Here is a 21,620-nt window from a genome sequence, read left to right as displayed (position 1 = left end):
AAAGATTTAAATCACAGTAAAATATAACATCTACACATTTTGTTACCGAATTGCTACTCTGTTACATTTCATTGCAGACGTACCCCTCTGCCGAGATAACTGATTATCCATTTGGCCTGAACTCTGTGCAAAATCCTGCAGGGGAGGGGGGGGGGACGGGATGACACGACAACAACAACAACAACAGCATCAGCTTTTCTGCTCTTAAAATTGAGGAATTAAACCAACATTTTTAAGTCTTCACAGTCACTCAAAAATACTAATACATTATGAAACTTGTAAATTAACAAACTGGCTTGTTTGCAATGTATTAACAGAATACTGCCAGCATTTAAATTCTATAAGACATCGTGGATTTTTATACCTTTATTTGTACTTTTTTTGAAAAGCAAAACAAAACCAACCCCCCCAAAACAAAAAAAAACACCCAACACCAACCAAAACCCCAACCAACCCAAACCAAAAACCTGTTAATACACAACAGAAAAAACAAGATTTTAATAGCTTCTTAGGAAACAGTTATTATGACTTTTAATTTAAGAGAACATTTACTATAGCTGTGTTTCTTTAAAACAAATGGTGGTTTAGATTTCTGCTCCTGACTCCAAATACCCTCTTACAAAATTCCTGCATTATCCTGATTTCACCAGCTGTGATTCCCAGTGACCCAGGAGCCTGCGGTCCTGATCTCCTGAGAGTAAGTGAAGTTCTTCCACAGAGGTGATGAACTCTGGCCGCCAGCACTGCGGCCAGCTGCCTAACCAGCTGAGGTGCAGTTAATCCAAGTGCCCAAGGTGATGTGCGATCCCTGCCGCTGCCGGACAGGATGCTGCATCCTCCGGAGTCAGCACGGACACCGACTTCACTCGGAACCACGTAGGATTATGCAAGCCAGCTGCCCCACTACAGAGAGGGCTTTTAGGACGCTATCTTTTGTTCGAGTAGTCACTGAGCAGAGATGGTACTATTTGACATAAGAGATATGATTTAGCAAATCATGAATACTCCTAAATGTTTTCTAATTATTTCAGCACATCTAGAACAGAAGTAACAAAAATAAAAAGGATGATGCAAACTTCAGATGATGGAAATAAATCTGTTGGGAGATATAACGTGGGTTGTTGTAAAATCCAGCAATCATTTTCCTTTGATTTATGCTGCACACATTTAACAAACTGTATTTAAGTGTTATATTCGCACACACCACCAAACTTCTACATAAACGGCACTTCTTTTTGTATTCCCTGGCACAGGAAGAATCTCATTTTCTAGTCACGGGGAAACATTTTACAGTCTTTCCCAAACCTTCTGCTGAAGCAAATGAGAGCTTTGCTTGACAGACAGCAGCAAGTCAAAATAAAAGTACAGAAGCAAATCCCTTCTGTGTGTGTGGGTATCTGAGCATTTCTGAGCTCCTCTCAGAATTGTTCTCTGTGTGCATGCGTGTGTGTGTGTGCGTGTGTGCAACACTTGGGATTAGATTTTAAGATGGGTAAAATACTAAAGTACCAGTGAAGTCAAGACATGACTCTTCTCAGCACACAAATATCTTCTATATTTTAACGTAACTTTTTCTAAAAGCCTGCAAGAACATGTAGACTGGGCATCTGAGATATACCTCTAATTGGAAATCAACTTAATAATGTTGACCCTTGTAAATATACTTAGGGTTTGCTGTAGCTACTGGGGATTTAAATGCCATTCTCTCGCTTTTAGCACAGAAATCAAGGTAAATTAACCTTAATTATTCATATAGGGAACACTCTCCTCTGCACTCACGTTTTTTGGCTGAAAAAGACAAACTAAACTTGCTGCATTTACTCGTAATGCTTAAATTACTTTTTGTCACTGATTTCTACATTGAAACCTGTCATTTCACCATAAGGAAATCAAAGATCAACTATAGCTTTGTATTTAACCAGAAACTCATTACTATATGGAAAATTCTTTTAATACTAAGTTCCAAACTTTTTTTTTTAATCTGCTATGCAAATATTTTAGTATTAAAAGGACAAAAAGCAGTTGCACTCAGAAGTTTGATATTGTGTGAGGACTTCTAGTAAATACTTAGTTCTTGTGCCTTCTCTTCCAAAACCGTGTAGCCTACCCCTGGACTAGCTGTAAAGCAGTAGGAAAAAAAAAAAAAGTTTGACACATTTCTGCATTAACAACAGTACCTTTCAGGTGACTGATACAGTCACTAGAGTCCTAAAACCATATTATTTTTTAATAGTAGAGTACTTAGGAAAACTTAATTTATTCATTGGAAAAAAATTTCAGTAAAATGTACAGAAAACATAAGGCATATGTAAAGCACAGCATATAAATTTAGACAAAGGGGAAAAAAATGCTGTAAATCCTTATTCAAAACAGTATTTTTAATGACCTCAGTGGCTTACTGTCAAAAATAAAGACTGCAAGATTAGACTGGTAACATATGTTCTGTGTATTTTCTGCATAAAATATATACACTTCTGTTCAGTTCTCACTGTAAATCTATTGTACACAGTATACAACTGTACATTTGTATGTAAATACATTAATATACTGATTTCATATATGCTATATTTACAGTACATTTAAAAAAATAAATATATTAAGAATTACCTTGTAACAACAGGATCTGCATCAAATCTTCCTAGCACATCCAACAACTTTAATGAAAACAGGATTCTGCATGCGATAGCGAGAATCTGAACTGCTCTGTAACCTTTTCGTGTTATAAGATGCCTCAAGTACAGGCATAATCTGTGGTTTGAAAAGAGCTACAGAGAACCTTAAAGTACTTCAAAGCTGTTTACTTGTTTTACTTAAGTCAAATGAGTTCCATATACACAGCAAAGGCGAGAAAAACTGTCGCATTACCCTGCACACCACTGTTGTATTACTGCAATAGCTACCTGAATGAACGTGGCGAGTAAAACACAACTCATCTCCTGCTCCAGGATGATCTTGTTCTGAGGGTTATTGTAACAAGCAGCTATTAGTGAAGGGAAGAGCACTTTGATTAAACGAGGATCACTGAAATACTGGAAAGGCAACTGGCATAATTTTTGCAGCACTGTGGGGTGACGGCCAGATTGTACAATGATCTGAAAATACAAACATACGAAAAAGAAAACACATGATCTATCTGTTCTTCTCTTCCTGGTAACCACCAAGGATGTTGAAGTCATGCTAAAAAAATGAGCACAGCAAAGAAGTAAATACTAAAAGTAAAGCTTATAACATTTAGTCCAAACAACTTCTGTTTTAGTGTGCGAGTATTATTTTTATTGCAGGGGAACACAAAGAATGTAAAGTTGTGAAACTTCTTTTTCCTGTATCACCCAAAAAGACAGTAAGTAAATGAAAAGGGGATTCATCTGCAGATTACAATAAAATAGACTAATTTAATACCTTCATTCAAAAGACAAAGAATTATAGTGAAAGGAATACTGTAAGTTAGAGCTATGAAACAAAACCCTCCAACCCCTGCCATTTAAACACAGTAAGTGGTGGTGGGGGGGGGGGATCAAGAAAGAGATCACCAGGACTGTAAAAACCCTTGCAAAGCTCGATCATCCTTTACTGGAGTGCTCTCTGGCAATTAGAGAGGACTCTGTTTCATGGTAGATGTCTGCCACGCATTCTCAGGCACCAAAAAGAAAAGGTGATTGTAAGCTGCACAGCAAGGAGTTTCAGTAAGTAGAGACTCAGAAAGATCCTCCCATCTGTATTTCTTATCTCAGTTTCTATCAGTGCCATTGACTCTAAAAGGAGAATTGTTTAGATAAATGGGACTGTTGTCATGAAGCAGGCTAAGTTTACAACTGTGTACATCTGAAGAAATAAGGCAATGCTATTACTGGTCCCCGGGAAAGGAACCTTTCCAATTTACTTGATATTCTTATAAAGTCTTTGTGATAAACTAAAAAATGCCAAAATCGGATCTGTTCCAAGTAACCTTGATTGAACAATTATAATATGAAAGAGCTGTTTGACCCAAAGTTGGCTTTTCGGCATAGGAGGAAGCTCCTATAAGGTTTGAACACTGTAAAACTTAGGGTCACGACTGTAAATTGTGCTTGGAAAAACACAATTTTACAGGTACACACCCAGACAAGACTGCATTCAAATTAAAACCAGAAGGACAGAAAGAAGCAGTTGAGACCACAGGAACATAAATTACAGGGATTTACAAGTTTTCAAAGCACTTTTAACAATACCTTCAGAGCATACTCTCAGTTGATAATGCAGTTGAGATTAAAAACAAGATCAACAAAGTAGTAGTTTGCATTTTTTTCAGTTCACCAGCCAAAAAGACATTGAAAACCTTTCAAAATGCTGGTAGAAATGTCTTAATGACCTTTAAGACAGGAGGAATTTTTAAAAGACAGCCAACTATGAGACAATTAAGCATACATTTGGGCACTGTTTTGAGGAAAATATCACTGAAACATGTGGATGATTCTAAATTTAACTACTGGCTACCACCCTGTAAGCAAGAGGGTGCCTTTCCAGTTTGTGATAACTGTTTGTACTTTAAATTCACCTGAGAGGTTATTATATAAGTCCATGTTTTTCTATAGTGAATTCTACAGTCAGGAAAGTACTTAAAATCAATTGTGACTGTAGTAAAATAACTACAATTTGTATTTATGATCCAGGACAGAACAACAGAACTCTTGCTTTCTTTTTAATGGCCACTGTACACTTGATGAATAGGCAGAGGAAAAGAAGTTTTTGGGATTTTTAATTTTTCATTTCACACTTCCATTACCTGTTCTAAAAATGCCATGGATAATCAGTGAACTCTTGCCAAACGAACAGTGCAGATACCCAAACGGCTTCCATGGAGTTATTATTTCATTATATTTTTATTTTCAACATTTTTACTGCTATGGTTTTATCAACATTAAAGATAGGAAGGCATATAGAAGGGCTGCGGATTGTTTTAACCTGGTATTTATCACATGTGGAATCAATTTAATGATTTCAGCTCATTGTACTAATGCAGCTACTAAACCTGATACACTATATTATGTACTCTGGGAAAAAAAAATAATCATGAGTCACCCCTTACTGGAAAAAACCCCAAACAAATAAACCTCTAGCAGAGGATGTATTCCTTGTTTCGCTGCCAGCTGGTGGAGAAAGTGAAGTCCAGCACTTGACTTAGCAGATGATCAACAAAGAAAAACTAAAACTTTCCTATGATTTCTTTATGGTGGAAGACTTATCTTGACTTTTTTTTTTTTTTTTTTTTTTAAAAAAAAAACCAACACAAAAAACAGTCACTTGGCTTAATGATCCCAGGGACTTTTGCAGGCCTGGAATACTCATCTTACAAAATGCTCTAATACAAGGTACAAACTCCTTACTGAAATCCAGCACAGAAAGCTTGCTTTTCCTCCTGCCACATACTGGAATCCAGGTATATTTACCTAGATTTAGCTTTTCTTGTTGCTCTCTCTCTAGCCTGAAAGTCAGATATGCCTGTCAAACATAACAAGATCCTAATTAAATCACTGTATTTCTGTACAGCCAAGCATTTAAGCACCTGCTTAACTTCAGATATTTGCCTAGGTTCCATTAATATTTGCTTGCAGTTTTCTTTTTCTGAATTCAGACCTATCAAATTAGTACAAACTACATTTTTTTTTTAATCCAGAGCAGTCAACTTTTGTTTTCTGTATTTAATTTTAAAAATTTTGCTCATTCTTAAAACTTATAGATATTCATACAGCTTTACTGGATCTGCCTGTGCTTAGCTTAAATAAATTGCAAACAAGGTGCACCTGCTTAGCTTAGCTTATTTTTGGCCCAACACAGTAAACATTAGAATAACCCCCTGAAGACCCAAACTATGCACAGCGAAGAGACACAGCAAATACATTTCTGAAATGCTGTTTCATGGTGAATTAATGAAGTTTCTCTTCATGCTCCCAGCCAAACTCAAGACCTTGATACGTTTCTGAGGTGGAGTCCGTGTTACAGAGCGTGGGGATGGAACTGAGTAGCATGCCAGAAAACACTGGCCAACAGCACCGTCTGCTCTCAGTGTCAAAGCCTGCTGAAAATGAGAGGCTAGAGCATCTTAAAATGCTTTACTGTGCTGGACTGAAGCAACCTCTACACCGTGTAAGCTGACGTGGCAAGGCTGCACAATATACGCCACCATAATACCCGATTTTGCTTATTTTTAACCTCTACTAAAGTCACCTTTAAGAAAACATTTTTCCCTGCTAGGTCTCTGTGAATTTCCAGCTTTCCTATAGCACGCATGCTGTGCCTAGTGCAGCCACACTAGCTGACTGTCCGGAACAATGACTGATGTGATGACCTGTGGGAACTTTTTTACTCAGCAACACCTTTCAAGGTTGCCCATCAGTTATCTTCTGTCACTCCCACCAGTTTATAGCCTTCTGCAGGTTCCACTAATGTGCTTAATCTCCAACAGCCAGAGGGTCAGGCAGTCTCTTCTGCCCTAGCAGGCAATCCATGCTCCCGTGTGACTCTTTGGGAAGTGCACTCTGCACTCACAAGTGCAATAACCATCCCGATCCCACTGTCTTGGTATTTCTGAAGATGATCACTTAGTAAAGCATGACTCACGACTGCTAAAGTATCTAGACAGAATTCATTTTTTCCTCAAATTTCCTCGGGCCAACACTCACTGTATAGCATATTGCTTGGCCGATTGCTGCAATTCTTTGAGCTGTGGAAGTCTGAAGCAGTATAAAACTCAGCCTTTCAAAACTGACTACAATGACAAAAGCCAGCAATATGCCACACAGCACTTGGGCAATAAAAAAGGACAATCAATCAAAAACCTAAAAGCTCCTTGCGGTATGGAACATTAATAAGGTTGTGAGGGGAACTCATAATTTTGCTGGGAGATAAGGCTTCCCCTCTCTCTCAGGTACGGTGTTTGGTTACAGACCCGAGGTGACTGACTGCTGGAAGGATAATCCCATCGTTGATCCTGCAGTTCTTCCCTCACAGTCCCAACAGGCCAGCTCCAGCAGCCTTCCTCTCCTGCCACTGCTTCCTGGCACCTTGCGAAGGAGATGCCCCCAGGACTGAAGGCCTTTACTGAGGAACTAATAAACCATATGGACCCAAATAACTTGGGTATGATCTTCTGGGTATCAAAGGGAATGCTGCAGGACACTTGATTTTTCTGTGAAGGTCCAAGGGCCCAAAAATAACCTTCTCATGATCCTGCAAGAACAAGAATCATAAAAGCATGACTCCCCACCTTGCTCACAAGGACAGGGCGATAACCCCAGGCATACAGCAGCAACCTCTGCATGAGAGCCAGCAAGGGCAAGATGTTCTGGTGAACACTTCCTAATTCCACTTACTGGCTGTATATACAAGTATTTTTCTTTCATTTAATCCTCCTCTATATTCCTTTTATTATGAATGAAAACTACAATTACTTTTACATGTGTACGCATGAATTTTTGTCAAAGCAGAGTAAACAACTCTTCCTAACTAAAAGAATCCAGACCTTCTGAATGATACAGCAATGACACAGAATGTAACAGCAGTTGCATGTCAAATCAAAAGTAAAATCTTACCAAGTCAATGGTTAGTTTTACAAGAAAATTAAAATAAGAATCTCTGGTCTTTGAAACTAAATCTTCATCATCAGGTAACTGAGTTTATAAGCATCTTGTAAGTAATGAACAGGATTTTCTTTAGGAAAACAAAACGTCAGCTAGAAAGCTGAAGAATGACTGTATGTAAAATATTGAAAAAATATTAGCCAAACTGCTAATTCATATATTCATGTAATTCATATATTCATATGTCCTAATTTGACATGTAATGTAGATGGATGCTATTAAGTTTTCAAGAACTAGTAGTTCAATCAAACTGCCTTGTGAAGATTTACATTTTTTAAACTACAGAGCAGCAATTTTTTGGTGACAATCTAGATTTCTGTTTCCAAGCTGTGATTGAATTTAAAACTTTGCCTGTAACCTTCCAGAGATTTAAAGATTATGATCACAGATTTTCTTCCACTGGTTCCATGTGTGTATGTTAAAAATTGTCAGCTATTTTGCGACAAGTAACAAAAAACCCCCAAATGGTTCCGTCCCAGACCAAGAACTTTTTCATTCCCTGTGTACTACAAAAAGTTAGTCCAGGATTACTGCAGAGTGGAAGTGCTGATTTTTAGAGCAATATTTAGTCTCGTTCTACTGATGGATTTAGGTTTTGCTTCACTTGGACACTTGCAGCTCTGGAAAGGCATCATTCACATCAGTTATTTCTGTCCATATATACCACAAAAACACTGCAATTATCTTTCAAAGAGGCTAATTAATTTTCTGGTCAGGAAGAACAGAAAGCCACCAGCAAGTTTTTTGTCTGTGCAAAGGCAAAAGAAAGAACTGAGAAGTATTCAACTGATTCAGAAAGCCAGGTTCTCAGTGAACTAAACTAAGCGAGACCAAAGAATAATACTATGAATCAATTATAATACCATTTACTGAAGATTACCTGAAGATTTAGAAAGGTACAAGACATCCATCACGTGTCTAAAATTATAATAATATTTACCATTCTGTTCAATAATTTCCTCAAAGGTTACTTCCCAGCACCGCCACAAAATAGTAATTTTAAAAAACCAACTCATCAGAGTATTCCAGGTTGAAAATGAGTGGGTTTAAGCCTAGCAAGAAGCTGTTCTCCTCCATATAGTTACACTGGTCAGGTTATCAAGGCCAAGTTTCAGCCCACAGCAGGGTAAGATCTTAACTCATCAAAGCAGCTTCCCTAGGAAGTTAAAGGAAGTTGCTGAAGAGGATGGTGCATTTGCTACAAGACATTCACCCCATCCATTTTGGCACGGCAGTCAATGCTGCCAACGACAATCCATTGTTCCAGGGTCCTTTAAATCCAGGGCTGGGGGGACACGGCCGGTGCTGGCCCCTGGAAGACCTACAGCATATACACAAGAGCCCCCAGCCCCAGGCTCTCTCAGGAATGTGGGCGCGTACTTGCACTGCTTTTGTTTCATTTTCGGAAGACTTGCTGAAGACTTTTTGCAAACATAACTGGAAGACATGATTTAAATGTTGCCATATAGAAACACCGTACTTTTCCCAGCAGATGCTGTAACCTATCTGAGTTCTTTTTTCATTCTGTTGTGTGGTCCCACGATTTCCTCTGTCACAAATTTCCCATTACCATTAAGGCAATGATTTTGCAAAAGCTTCCTTTTTGTTAAGCTGACACTTCGCTGAAGTCACCAGTAACACTTTTGTACACAAAGGTGTCCAGGTGCGCCTTCCACATGACAAATATCAGAAAAGCTCACTGCAGCCTGAAAACTGTCCCGCATCCCCCCCAGCAGCTATGTGGTTACTCTGCCTGCCGGCTCACACTGCCTTCCAGAAATCAACTACACAAAAACATTGGAAGATTTAAAAACATGAATGTCTTTAGATGTTAACTTGGTCATATTGTTTGTTTATTGTTTCTATTCCTTTTGCTGTATCTTAACATTATGTCATGGTTTATGCTGCCATAATATGCAATGTAAAAATGCAGAAACTTTCGGAGCAAATGCATCGCTGGCATCAACGGCACTGCTAGGGAAGGCACAGCCACCATAAATGAGACCAGCAGAGGTAGGGGGACGTCCAACTAAGGAGGCAGAAACCATGTCCAGCAACTCTCTGCTACCATCTGACCACCTGGAACCGCACATGCTCTGCCAGGCCTCCCCAGCAGCAGAGGGATGCTGGCTTGGCAACACTGCAGCAGGCAGATAATGTCACTTTGAGGTGCTTTCTGTAGCCTACCAGTTTCGTTCATCCACAGAAGAAAAGAAAAATCACTTCTTGCTGCTTTAAGATAGCAGAGAAAGGAGGAAGATTGCCAAGGAGAGAACTGAAATCTGTAGCCATGAAAAGGCCAAACATCAAGATCTGAACAAAACCTCAGAAGTTGTTTCAGTGCTCCACTCTTGCCTGACTAACCCTGATAAACAATGTCGCATTCTTAGCACTCCACAGTCAGGCTGGTGGTTTTCAGTAGTTCTGACCAAGCAGGAGAAGTTGTAGCTCTTTTATCAATCAGAAGTGAGACAAAATGACATTAAGGTAAAATGGATACAGGAAAATGCACTTAAATATTAACTTTGCAAAGTTTAAAACTTCCTGAAGTGAAACCTTCCTCACCTCATAGAGAGAAAAAACTGCAAATGAAATGTATTCCATAGGTACTTAGAAACAAATATCAGTGATTCTCACTGTGAGCTGAATTAACTTCCTAGAAAAACAACCTTCTCAATAGAATTTCCTCTTATTTTTACAAAATGAAGCATTAAAATGTACTCTCCTACTTGACTGTGCTCTTCTGCTATAATGTATTTCATGTTCAGATGCAATTTTCTTAGAATAAGTCAGACTAAAAAGCTAATGGTTCTCTAAGGGGCAGTCCTTGCCTCTTGTAGTATCTTGTATGACCTAGGGGTCCAAACTTGAACGTGGCCATTATAAACATTTGGATCTTAAAACTGTACTGTCGGTATGGGAACTATTAATGTTTCTTTTCTATTTATCATTTATATAAATGCCAATTCTAATCTGTACAAACGAATAATAACTTCATTGAACAGGAACTCTTCATCTAATCTCTGGAACTACAGTATTCCATCAAACAGCTGAATCCTTTTGTTTGATGTCAGGTTATTTATAACTTTGAAAAAGAAATAAGTCTTTATATTAGTAGTCCAGAGTTTCTCTTCAAAGTTAGATCTGCATTATTTCTTTGCTTCTATATAAACAGATCTCATACCGCTAGTATTTAATCAGCAGAATATGTCACCACTTACGCTCTTCTGTTTTAAGGTCAAGCTCTTTTCTTTCCATTTTGCAAACTCCACTATTGGCAAGGCTCTGTGCAAGGAATGTTCTAAATTCCTACTTAGATTTATCAGGAATCAGAGCACCATTTCCATGCAAAAACAGTGCTCCAGAATGCGACATTCAAATTTCAAAATAAGAATTTTGCCTATTTGAAAAATTCCAGTGTTTATTTTTTTAACATCACATGGAAGCTTTTAGATAACAGAGTTCAGAAAAAGTTAGTCTTCCTATAAACCACATTATGAGCATTGTCCTTTTAGAGCTAGTCTATGGTTTAAGCACGCAGATTCAGTTGTGTTCTGTGTATACATAACAAAGAAAAAATTACCTGTGCACTTTCTGTGTAATCATCCTAAGCCATTTAAGCACTGAGGATAGGACAGTGACAAATACAAACACAGTGATGCAGTGAAGATGTAAAAAATGTGTCGAAAGTCGAAAGGAAATCCAGATAAAGAAGTTCTGTGTACAAAGCTCTTGGAAAAAATGTCACCCAAGTTACAAGATAACAAGACAACTAACAAGTCACCTTAGTTACAAGATAACAAATGAAGTACATATATATAAAGTCAGCAATAAATAAGTAATATTAAACAGATACTGTAAAAGATAAGCTGCATTAGACTGTGATGAAAGGAGAATGGAAACAATTCTAATATGGATTGAGGCTACTTGTGAATTTAACGCATGCCCAGGCTACAGGATAAAACAGTAATCTAATGCCCAAACTAGAAAAGGTATTAAGGAAAAGCCTAACTTTAAAAATGATAGCATTTCAACATTTAACATATTAACATAAAAAATAAATGTTTAAACATGAGGTTGCTCTCATGCTTAATCATACACTTATGTACCTTGTTAAATTGCTGGGTATCATCGCTTTCTAGAAAATGGTAAGCTTCACAGCTTCCAAAATAACGTTAACAGGACATTTACATGTTTAAGTGTTGGCCTAATAATTTTTCATCAGAGAATATTATTATACATCAATCATATGAAGGAATCATGTATTCTGCAAACTCAAATAAACCCCCCATCATGCCACGTCTCAGATCCTGAGGCGTTATTCTCAACACTGACACGATTAGGATCAGCCCCTGCAGCCCTGCTCTGCGTTTGAAGATTCACCTTCACACTGAGATAACATCTTCAGCTTTGGTAACACTCTACCTGCGAATTTAAGCTGCTGCCCTGGGCACAGCTCTCTGCGTACTTACACAGATGAAACACCTGATGTGCACGAAGAATTCTTGATTTAAAGGCTAGAAAAGAAACAGGGTCTTAGTCGACAGAATCAGCCAACTACTGGCAGAGGCTTCTGCCATCCTCCACGGCAACACAGCGAGTATGGGTCAAAATCCTGGAAGGTGTGAAAAATTACGATACTACAGTCTAAACCACGTAAAATCTTTTTGTGCCTGAGGATTTTCCCTCTTGGAAAGCAAGCTCTTCTTGCCACTCTCCCCAGCCCTACCCTAGGCCAGCTGCACAGCCTTTGCATCTGCTCACTAGATCCTTTTCCCTTCTGGCCCCCAGGTGAATTGCCGGGTGTGAGTGTCTGACCGCGCCTGAGGGCTGCGGACGCCGAGCCGCGGGACGCGCTGCAGGGCCGGCCGAGGCCGAGCTCCAGGCAGAGCAGGGAGCCGGGCCGCCCCGAGGGGAGCCGCGCTGCCCTGTGCGGGGGGCGGCCGACGTGCCCGCAGCGCTCCCGTGCCGGGCTTCCCTGCGCCCTGCCCCCGCACGGGCCCCGCACCGCCCCGGCCTCCCGCAGCCCAGCGGCCCCCCCGGGCGGCCAGCCCACCCCCCGCGCACCCCCCCCAGCGCCCGCAGCAGCGGGGCGCGGCCGGGCAGCAGGCGCGGCCCACGGGCGGGGCCGGGCGGGGGCCCCGCGGGCGGCAGCAGCTCCCCGGGCCCCGCCGCCGCCGTGTGCTCCCGGCGGTGCCAGCCCGTTAGCGGGGCGGGGGCGGCCCCTTAGCGGGGCGGTGCTGAGCGCCCCCCGGGTGGCCGGGCCTCCGCGGGGCCCAGCGGGCCGCTCCGCCCCTCCCGCCCGGGCACAGGCCGCGGCCGGCGCTCCGGGGCCGCCTGCCCGCCGCTCGCCCGCCGGGCCCTAGCCCGAGCTGCGCCGCGTTCTGAGGGTGCTGGAAGCGCTGGCTTCCGTGGCACTGGGCGCCAGGTTTATTCGTCCGTGTTCTCGGTTTTAAGGGACACCCAAGGGCTTCACTTCTCGTATAATTCCCACACGCGCCCCTTCCCCCCCGACAGGAATCTCCCAGCCACCACGACCTGAAACTGAACACTCCACTGGGCATCAAGCCTTCGCTCATATTAAATTCTATTCCCCACACCCTATTATTTAAGAAAAAAAATAATTAGGGGATGCATTTGGGAATGTTAGAAATACAATTAAGATGTGATGCATGACACGTGCAGGCCTACACGCTTCTGCTGCGTTTTATGTGTGTTGCCATCGATCATTCTTAAGCCAGACCCAGCTCCCCTGGCAGCCCGGGGCACCGGTGCCCGCCCCGGCAGCAAGAGGTGCCCCCTGCCTGCCCCACGGTGCCACCACCGGTGGGACACCCGTCCCTTCGGTGACTTCATGTGCTCCGGGTACGCACGGGTCATCGAGGAAAAGCATTTGTTACAGGTCTGCTTTAATGTACTCCGTTTTAACTGGGTGAGTTTAATCCTATGGGGATTTTTTTGTTCGCACACTGCGATGCTCCCGAATGGCAGTCAGGACTACAACTTCACATGGATCACTCGCTGAAATCAGCTCTTCCACAAAATTTACCAGGCATATTTTTTTGTTCAAACCTATAAAGCTTTAAAAGACTAGTGGTTTTTGGTGATAGTTTTTAAGATTTGAAGAAATAAACCCACAACCTCAACATTAAATCCATCACTCCTAAAAATCCCTCCTCTGAAAAGAAACTAACAAAATCAGAATTAAGTAATTTCAGATACTACTTACTTAGAAATATGGACATTAACTACACAGTAACTACCAATTCCTGCATCTTTACTTGTGCTGCATTTCCAAAAACCCCACCTACCAGATCAAAATTGTTCCAGTCACTCCACAGCCCCAAAAGCAACATAAATAATGAAAGGTGAATGATGGCCTCTAGTAAACAACCCATATGGAAACTCTACATCTATTTTTATAACTGCTCTACCAAGTTTTCCTGTCAACTTCTAATTTTCAGAATTTTTCCATTTTAAAAGGTGGGGATTTTTCTTCACTTTCACACCAGCGGAAACTAGCCACATACTGAAACTCCAGTATACACTGTCAAAAGCACAAAGGAATTTCCCTACAGAAGGGAACTTTTAATCTAAAGCCACTTCCTAAGTGTCCCTTACAACCTAGCGGTACATGTAACCATCATTATTATATGTGTCACATACATAGATAAGACAAATATATGTGATATATACTTACTGCATAATAATGAAATGTACTGCTATTTTGTGACAGAAGTAAGACTTTGCCACATGGGAAAACAAAAAGCTAAAAAGTAAGAAAATCTAACTATAAACCAATCATTTAACAAAAAAGGGAAAAGACAATCTCAGGGTGAAGCCTTTCTTGGGGACTATCTACCATGCCTGCTTTGTGCTGGGAATGAGTTCTAACTTTCACAATCCTTTCAGGACTGTGCCTACCATACAATGTTTTAATTTCTTTCAACATTGTATTTATACCTGTGATACTGCTATGTGACATCTTCCATTTTTAAGATAGGAGAAATCCCTCTCCCAGAATATCCTGTAATCTTACTGTTGCTCATTCCTTTGACTGGAGCTACCTACTATGCCCAAAACATGCCTTGTGGTAATTTTTCCTCATTTATATAGCAAGGATAAATTTCTAGTATGTGAATAACACTATCAAATCTAATTCTGTATGCTTCTATTTTCAACATATGGATTATTAGAGATCAACATTTCAATTATTTGTAAGTGTGCAGTAAGAATAATGTCTCATGCTTATGGACACAAGTGTCTAGGACAGAGAATTTAGACTTTGGCAACTGGAAGACAAACTTCCAGGGATGAAAACCCTTCTTCAAGGACAATGTGGTTTGTGTATCCAAATTTTTCCAATTGTATTGGTTATTCTAAGAGAAGTTTTTGCTTCTATCTACAAACCCTAAGTTCGTAATTAAGTTTTTAGAAGTTGCATACGCTTTTCCCTAGCTATTTCACAGAGATTTTGGTTTGCAAGCTAGTGATAACATGTTTAGAAGTTCAAGAGTTTAGAAGTATACAGTTCCATATCCTACAAATCCCAAAAGTTAGTGAGATTTTTCCAGAACACTCTAAATACAGTCTGTGTCAAAGGCTGAAAGAACAAAAGCTATTTTTATTTAAATAAATACACAGCAATACAAACAAACAATGCAACTTCTTTTGGAGCCGGTCAGGCTGAGTCTGAGGATCTGATCTGTGATGACTTTTCATATGAAAAATATTCACTAACTGCAATGACTACGGAAAGATTTTTATTCCCAATACTGCAATGTGAAAGAAGCCAACTCGTCCGTCATTCACGTTAATTTAATTACAGGACCACATTCAATTATCCAATATAATATGCAAATGAAGCAAGTTGACAGCACATGCTAATTATATTCATTATAATAATTAAATCAAACAATGAAAGGAAATAAAAATGTAATGAAATAGAAGGATATTTTTAAGTAACAGGAACATTTTAATTAGAAACTGTAATCCTATAGTCTGATATAGTATGGTTGGCTCATTGAAAGATTGGACATTATTTTTATTATGCAGTTTAGTTTTACATGTCTATCCTTAGTATCATGGGACCTGTTTTGGCTTGTTAGTAGATTAAATGGTGGCCAAAAAAAGAGATTCCGTTTCCTTGATCATACTTCATGCAAAGCAGATGCCTAATGAAGCCAAGCTCTGCCGTGGCATGGTTACAGGATGCCATCTCGTGAAAGGCAGGCGGCTGAACTCTAGCAAGCAGAAGTTCACGTGCCAACAGAGAACAGACAGCGCAGTTTAGGTTTGACTAAGGATGTTAAAGAGTTTAAAATATTAAAGAAACACTCTTTGGTTTTTGAAATTTTCAGTTCATAACTGATTTATTTCTTCAGTGACAGCAGCTGCCCTGAAAAACCTTTATGAATGTTAAAATATGAAAAAAGGAAAGGAATATTACTAATATATTGTATGTGGGCAGAGTCAGAAAAACTGTAGTCTTTTTAAAATAAACAGAGTAAGCGCTAACAAAACACTGAGGAATGTGTTCCTTAGGAATCCATTGTCCTCACTGCTCCTCGACAGAATCACTTGGGCCTGGACCAAAAGCCAGCCACGGTGAAAACACCAGCTGGGACCCCAGCCACTGTCGCTGCGCGTGCAGCACCCACCGTCAGGCCCCACTCTGGTCTGGGGCTCCTGGGAACTGCAATGAAGTAAGAGCCTGAAGCTGGGAAAGAACCTTCCTTTAATCTGCCATTCAACTAAATATAAAGGCTTCTGCAGATAATGTAATAAACCCAGACAAACCTGTATTACATTAAATGATTGGCATATGATGCTCTTGGAAGATTTTCTTCTATGAATGTGAAATATTTAGGAAATTGCCCTTTTATTATTTTGACTGCATAGTGGTAATAATTCACTTACTTAAATCACAGTACTACTACAGAAGGTCAATGTTGAGGTTGACAGGCTGTAAAATTTCCTTTTTAGAAATCTATCTATTCTCCAAACTGGGAAACTGCAACTTTTTTGAACAATATAATGCCCTTTTTTCTTTATTCCAGTATGCCATTTTGTATATTTATCTGTTGATGTGGGTATCACAAAAGGCATACCGGAAACTCCAAACAACTATTTACTCTTTTTTTTTTCTTTTTTTTTTTCTGAGAGTTGAAAGGAATGAAGACATACAAAGGTTTGTAATAAGGAACAGAAATTTAAAGAGGAAAGGACTTATGTAAACTACAAACATTTCAAAACAAATGTACATTTGACTGCAGGAATAATGTGAATCTGCTTTGAAATATGTCAGTTACTGATTCCTTTAAAGTGTGTTCAAATTCTAAATAAAAAGAGCCACTAGGCTCTACGGAAATTTGTTTTCATGCCTCAAGTCTGGTGTATCTATTTTTATTATGCTGTTCTTTCCAGGATTTCAAGCCTACTAATTGAAGACTTTCACTGTGAGACCAATTTTTTATTTTTAGTAGGATGCTGAGATGATCAACAGCAAAGGAAAAATACTGGAAGCCTGTAACCTAATAAAAAAATAAACCACAACTGAATGAATAAAAAGCACTTCCCTTTTGATGAAAGGCATCATACCTTTACTAGAAGTCACAACACTCATAGTATCTGAAAATAATGACTCCAAGCAAGCTGTACTGCTTTGCCTAGTAGCAAAAGGAAAAATACTTCCTTTTACTAAAAAAAAATAAAAAATCTTCTCCACATTTTGCAAGTACCTAGGTGAGGAATACTTCAGGTTCTCAAAATGTTTTCTTAAACAAAAAACCTCAGACCAAAATACCACTTCCTCTGTTAAAAACCTATTAATTTGGAACATTAGCAACTACATAAAAAGTTAAGCACATCATGACATCTCTTGAGACAATACCACCAAAGCGAACCACCATAAAAGACCGCTTTTAATGTATGAAAAGTACTAACACACTGAGGTTGTTTAACCGAGGGCCTAAACTTGACTCTCAGAGCTGCAGAAGCTACCTTTTTAATCTTGAAAATTAACTCAGCCCAGGGGCAGATCAGTGATGGCACCTGATCTCAACCCCAAGGGCATGAGCTGAAGACTCCAAGACACTGCAAGGTCACCAGCTGGGAAGCATGCCCACAGACAGAGGCATTCTGCACACACTTAGCCTCTTGACCGCCTGCCGGCAGCCACCGTAGCCAGCTGGTGCCACGGCACAGCGCCTGCACGCCGCAGCTGGACCCGCACCCCAGGGCTGGAGTGCTGAACAGTGACAGGCGCTACAGGCCGCTCCGACATTGCTGGTAGGAAATCCCGCTGCCGTGCTAACTCCTGGCACGTTTATAGTTGCAAGTCCTCCACGCAATGAATCACATCTGTTTATACTTGTGTGCCAGAAAAGACATTTTTGAACTGCAGAGAAAAGACAACATTGCTTGCTGGCACTTCTGGATGCCAGCACGCCCCGTTGTGTAGCAGTGGGAAAATGGCAGCAATACCACATGGGTTTGCAGAGCGCCCATATTAAAAAGTATCGCCCGCAGTCAGCTCCAGGTCCTGCGTAGGGCTTGGTTGCACAGGGTAGGAAGGCTGCAGGATCCTCCCTCCGGCTGTGGCCAGGGCCACAGAAACATTACTATATAATTACATTACGTAATTATATAATACTTCTGACAGCACTGTCAACTTCAAGATATTATAACGTTCCAATTATAGTCAACAACTGTAAGAACGTTATCGGACAGCTTTTCTCTAAACCTTTGCTGACAAGTTGTAACGCTTTTTTCTTCTGCTCGTCAGTTTAAGCGAGGGCACTGAGCTCCTCCACCTAAACTCCTGCCTCAGAAGTTGAACAAAAGCGGGAACCAGGTGTTACAAGTACGGAGAGAGAACAAAATGAGTAACTTCACAGAATGCAGCATTCAATTTTATCATAGCAAAGACGTAGGCACCACAACGCAGTTTCTACACATCCAGAGTCACATCAAAAGCCAGTGCCAACTTCTGCCCTGCCCAATACAACCTGAGAAGCTATATAAGCTGAGGAAACTCGTTAAGACTGAAATATTTGAAATATTTTTTGAAGTTTTGTGTCTGGGTTATTTTATATGCTAGCAAGAGAGGTTACAGAGTCCACTGACAACAGTGGAGAACAATCAAGGAAGCTGAACGGGAATTTCTGCTGTTTCTTCAACAGAGTATCTGGTTTACTACTAAAAAGCTTCAAGGGAAAGAATGGCTTAAACTTCAGTGAGGGCTCTGGCTACAGAAGGTTACATTGGCATCTGAGGACATGTCTTCATGGCAGACTAGCCTGGCTGGCTGGTACCACAGCCATCTGATCGAGCTGACATGAAGTTAACTTGGAATTAAAAATACCAGTTGCTAAGTATATCTTGGCAGCGGGTAAGGCTAGTTAAAATCAGTGCAATGTCAGCATCATTGTCTGTGGAAGAATATGGAGTTTGCTTACGGCCACATAAAATTGATGTTTTTGTGTCAAGATGCAACTTCAGCTTCTCTGGCAAACACATGCATTTGTGCGCACAGGAATCCCAAGCGCTTCAAAAACAACATTGAGGGGATTAGTTTTCTTGAGGGATCCATGACTGAATGTGCCCCTTGATAACTTCTGATCCCATTTTCCATTTGCCTTACCTGATTATCTGTGTTGTTTACAGTAAAATAGCCCACACAAATAATGACTTCGTGCAGCAATCCTTCACAGGTATGCTGGGAACAGTACCACAGCAGAGAGCTGATAATATGCCGGAATGCAAGGGACATTCCTTCAGCACCCACAATAGACTGAAAAAAACAGGCCAAGAAACAGAAGTTACAGTCTAGCAGTACGTTACAGAAATTGTGTGAATTATATATACATCAATTTTACCCTTTGATTTTTTTTTTGGCAAAGTATAGACTAGGTTCTTTGTTGTGGTGACTTTGGAGGAGGACAGAATCAGCTCTCTTCTTTCATTAACTTACCAATTACAACTGGACTATAGCATTAAAAGTCACAAAAATAAGAATAAATGCAAATTTTAAAGGGACACAGGAAAAACTGGATTCTGCTTAGCTGACATTCAGTGCGACACTATGCTGACCATTTCATTTGACACACATTAAATGTTCCAGGAAAACTCAATGCTAGCACTATTTCTCAGTAATAAGCAAAAGAAACCAAACGGTCCCCATTTCTGCAAAGGAGCAAAATGCATTACTCATTAATAATTCACGCTCTGAATGGAATACAAAGATTAATAACAAATAATGACTTTTCAAACATTAAAAAAAGTTTGAAGCACCCAAAAGGAGAGAACACTCAGCTGCAAAGCTTCTTAGGATGCTTTCTAAAAGGAGGCAAATTGCTGTAATGTAGAGATTCAGAATTAGATTTTATCTGTGCAGCCTACAGCCTCTATTTAATAAACATGTCAAACAGACAGAACGACACAAGGTCAAAGGGGAAAACTAAAGCACAAGGAATGAGCGTGACAGTCTACTAACTCTAATGAAACAGCAATGCAGGCCTGTGAGAAAATCTCTTTCATTTAAGAGTTTTCTTGATTTTATACCTTGTAGCCTGTGTTAAGTACATATATATAAATCCCAGACAGTAGTAAGGTTTAATTTTAGCAAGTCTACCCAGCAAAAGTACAATCACTGACATTTAAAATACTCAGCTGTGGATTCTCGCTATCTTGAACCTCAAGCGTTCCAGTAAGTTAGTATATTTTCAAAATTTAATGCACAATACAGCCACCATTTACTGCTTTACATCACATAATGCCATTTTCTCAGGTCCACCCTTATTTAATTAGTGCTGTCCACGCATGCTGTGACCTAGCACTCAGGGTTTAACCTTCCCTGATAACAACAGGTCAAAGGGCACCTGAGTTTGTGTATAAAAGTTAAACTAATTTTTCAAGGAAACTATGCTTCCTTTTTAGCCAGAATTAATATCAGCTCAGGATCCTGCGTTGTTTCTCACTACCATCTTTCAATTGTTTAGATTGTCAAATTAAATGAAATATATACCCATGAGCCATCTGTGCTAATACAAACTCTAGAATACCAGACCTCTTCTGCTAATCAAAACCCCCTATTCTATAGTCCTACTATTACATGATAAAACTATTCCTTAGAGATAATAATCAGACGGTACATAAACCACGCTTTTTCTCCTCTGCTGTCTGCTAGCCTATAGCCCACAAGGTCAGAATGGACAGCAAACTGCCCCAGGTGTATGTTGATTTTTTTAACATTACAGAAACAAATCACATTAATACGTTGACAGGGATGGCTGCTGAGACTACACCAGTGTGTCTGTCCACCACAAACAATACTACGCTTACAATCCAGTAAGACAGCCAAGCAGATACTCCCTGAGCGGAGCCCTGCATCGATGAACTGAATCAAGTAATCGCCCCTGGTTAGTTTTCTACCACTCCCCATGCAGTAATTATTATCTTGCCCCATTTTATGTAGAACAAACTGATGCAGATCATGGGATTTGGGAACTAATGCTGATGGTTTGTTATAAATTTTCAGATAGAATGGTAGTTGGTAGAGGGAAAAATACAGGCAGCGTAAGTAGAAGCTTGTATTTTAAAAATTAATAGTAATTTCCTGAGACACCAGGGAGCAGCCCTTCAGGCAGAGCTATGGCTCCCCTACAAGCTCCCCCTGCCTCAATTCAAGTCTCACTCCTCTGGTATATACTTGTCCTACCTACAGCAACAAATAAACAACCAGTCTCTAACCAAGAGCTACCGAACAAGCTGTAGAACAGAACTACTTTGATACATCTTCATTTACAGAAAGAAATGGGAATTGATGGTGTACCTAAGAGCTGTTTTATATCAAACTCCAGTAAATAGACTGTTTCTGTGCCCTATAAAGAAAACCTGACTGGACTGGATCCTGTAGCTGCATCTATACAGCTGAATGTTGCTACGTGCAAACCACTTGTTGCTGTACTAAAAATCAAAGTCAAGAAACACAAACTGAAGGAG

General features: G+C 40.1%; 1 protein-coding gene across 4 annotated transcripts in view; it reads right to left on the bottom strand.

Annotated features, from left to right (window-relative positions):
- The window catches only part of SCAPER (S-phase cyclin A associated protein in the ER), a 165,956-nt gene that overhangs the window by 2,013 nt on the left and 142,323 nt on the right, over window positions 1-21,620 (bottom strand). For all 4 annotated transcript variants that reach the window (XM_056345106.1, XM_056345109.1, XM_056345107.1 and 1 more), the window contains exons 29-31: window positions 19,261-19,410; window positions 2,901-3,092; window positions 84-135 (exon numbers count right to left, since the gene is read on the bottom strand). In XM_056345106.1, coding sequence (XP_056201081.1) covers window positions 84-135; window positions 2,901-3,092; window positions 19,261-19,410 — 394 coding nt within the window. The remainder of the gene's footprint in view (window positions 1-83; window positions 136-2,900; window positions 3,093-19,260; window positions 19,411-21,620) is intronic.

The sequence above is a fragment of the Falco biarmicus genome, chromosome 7 (genome assembly GCF_023638135.1).
Source record: "Falco biarmicus isolate bFalBia1 chromosome 7, bFalBia1.pri, whole genome shotgun sequence".
NCBI classification, from domain to species: domain Eukaryota; kingdom Metazoa; phylum Chordata; class Aves; order Falconiformes; family Falconidae; genus Falco; species Falco biarmicus.
This window is presented reverse-complemented; position numbering and strand designations above follow the sequence as displayed.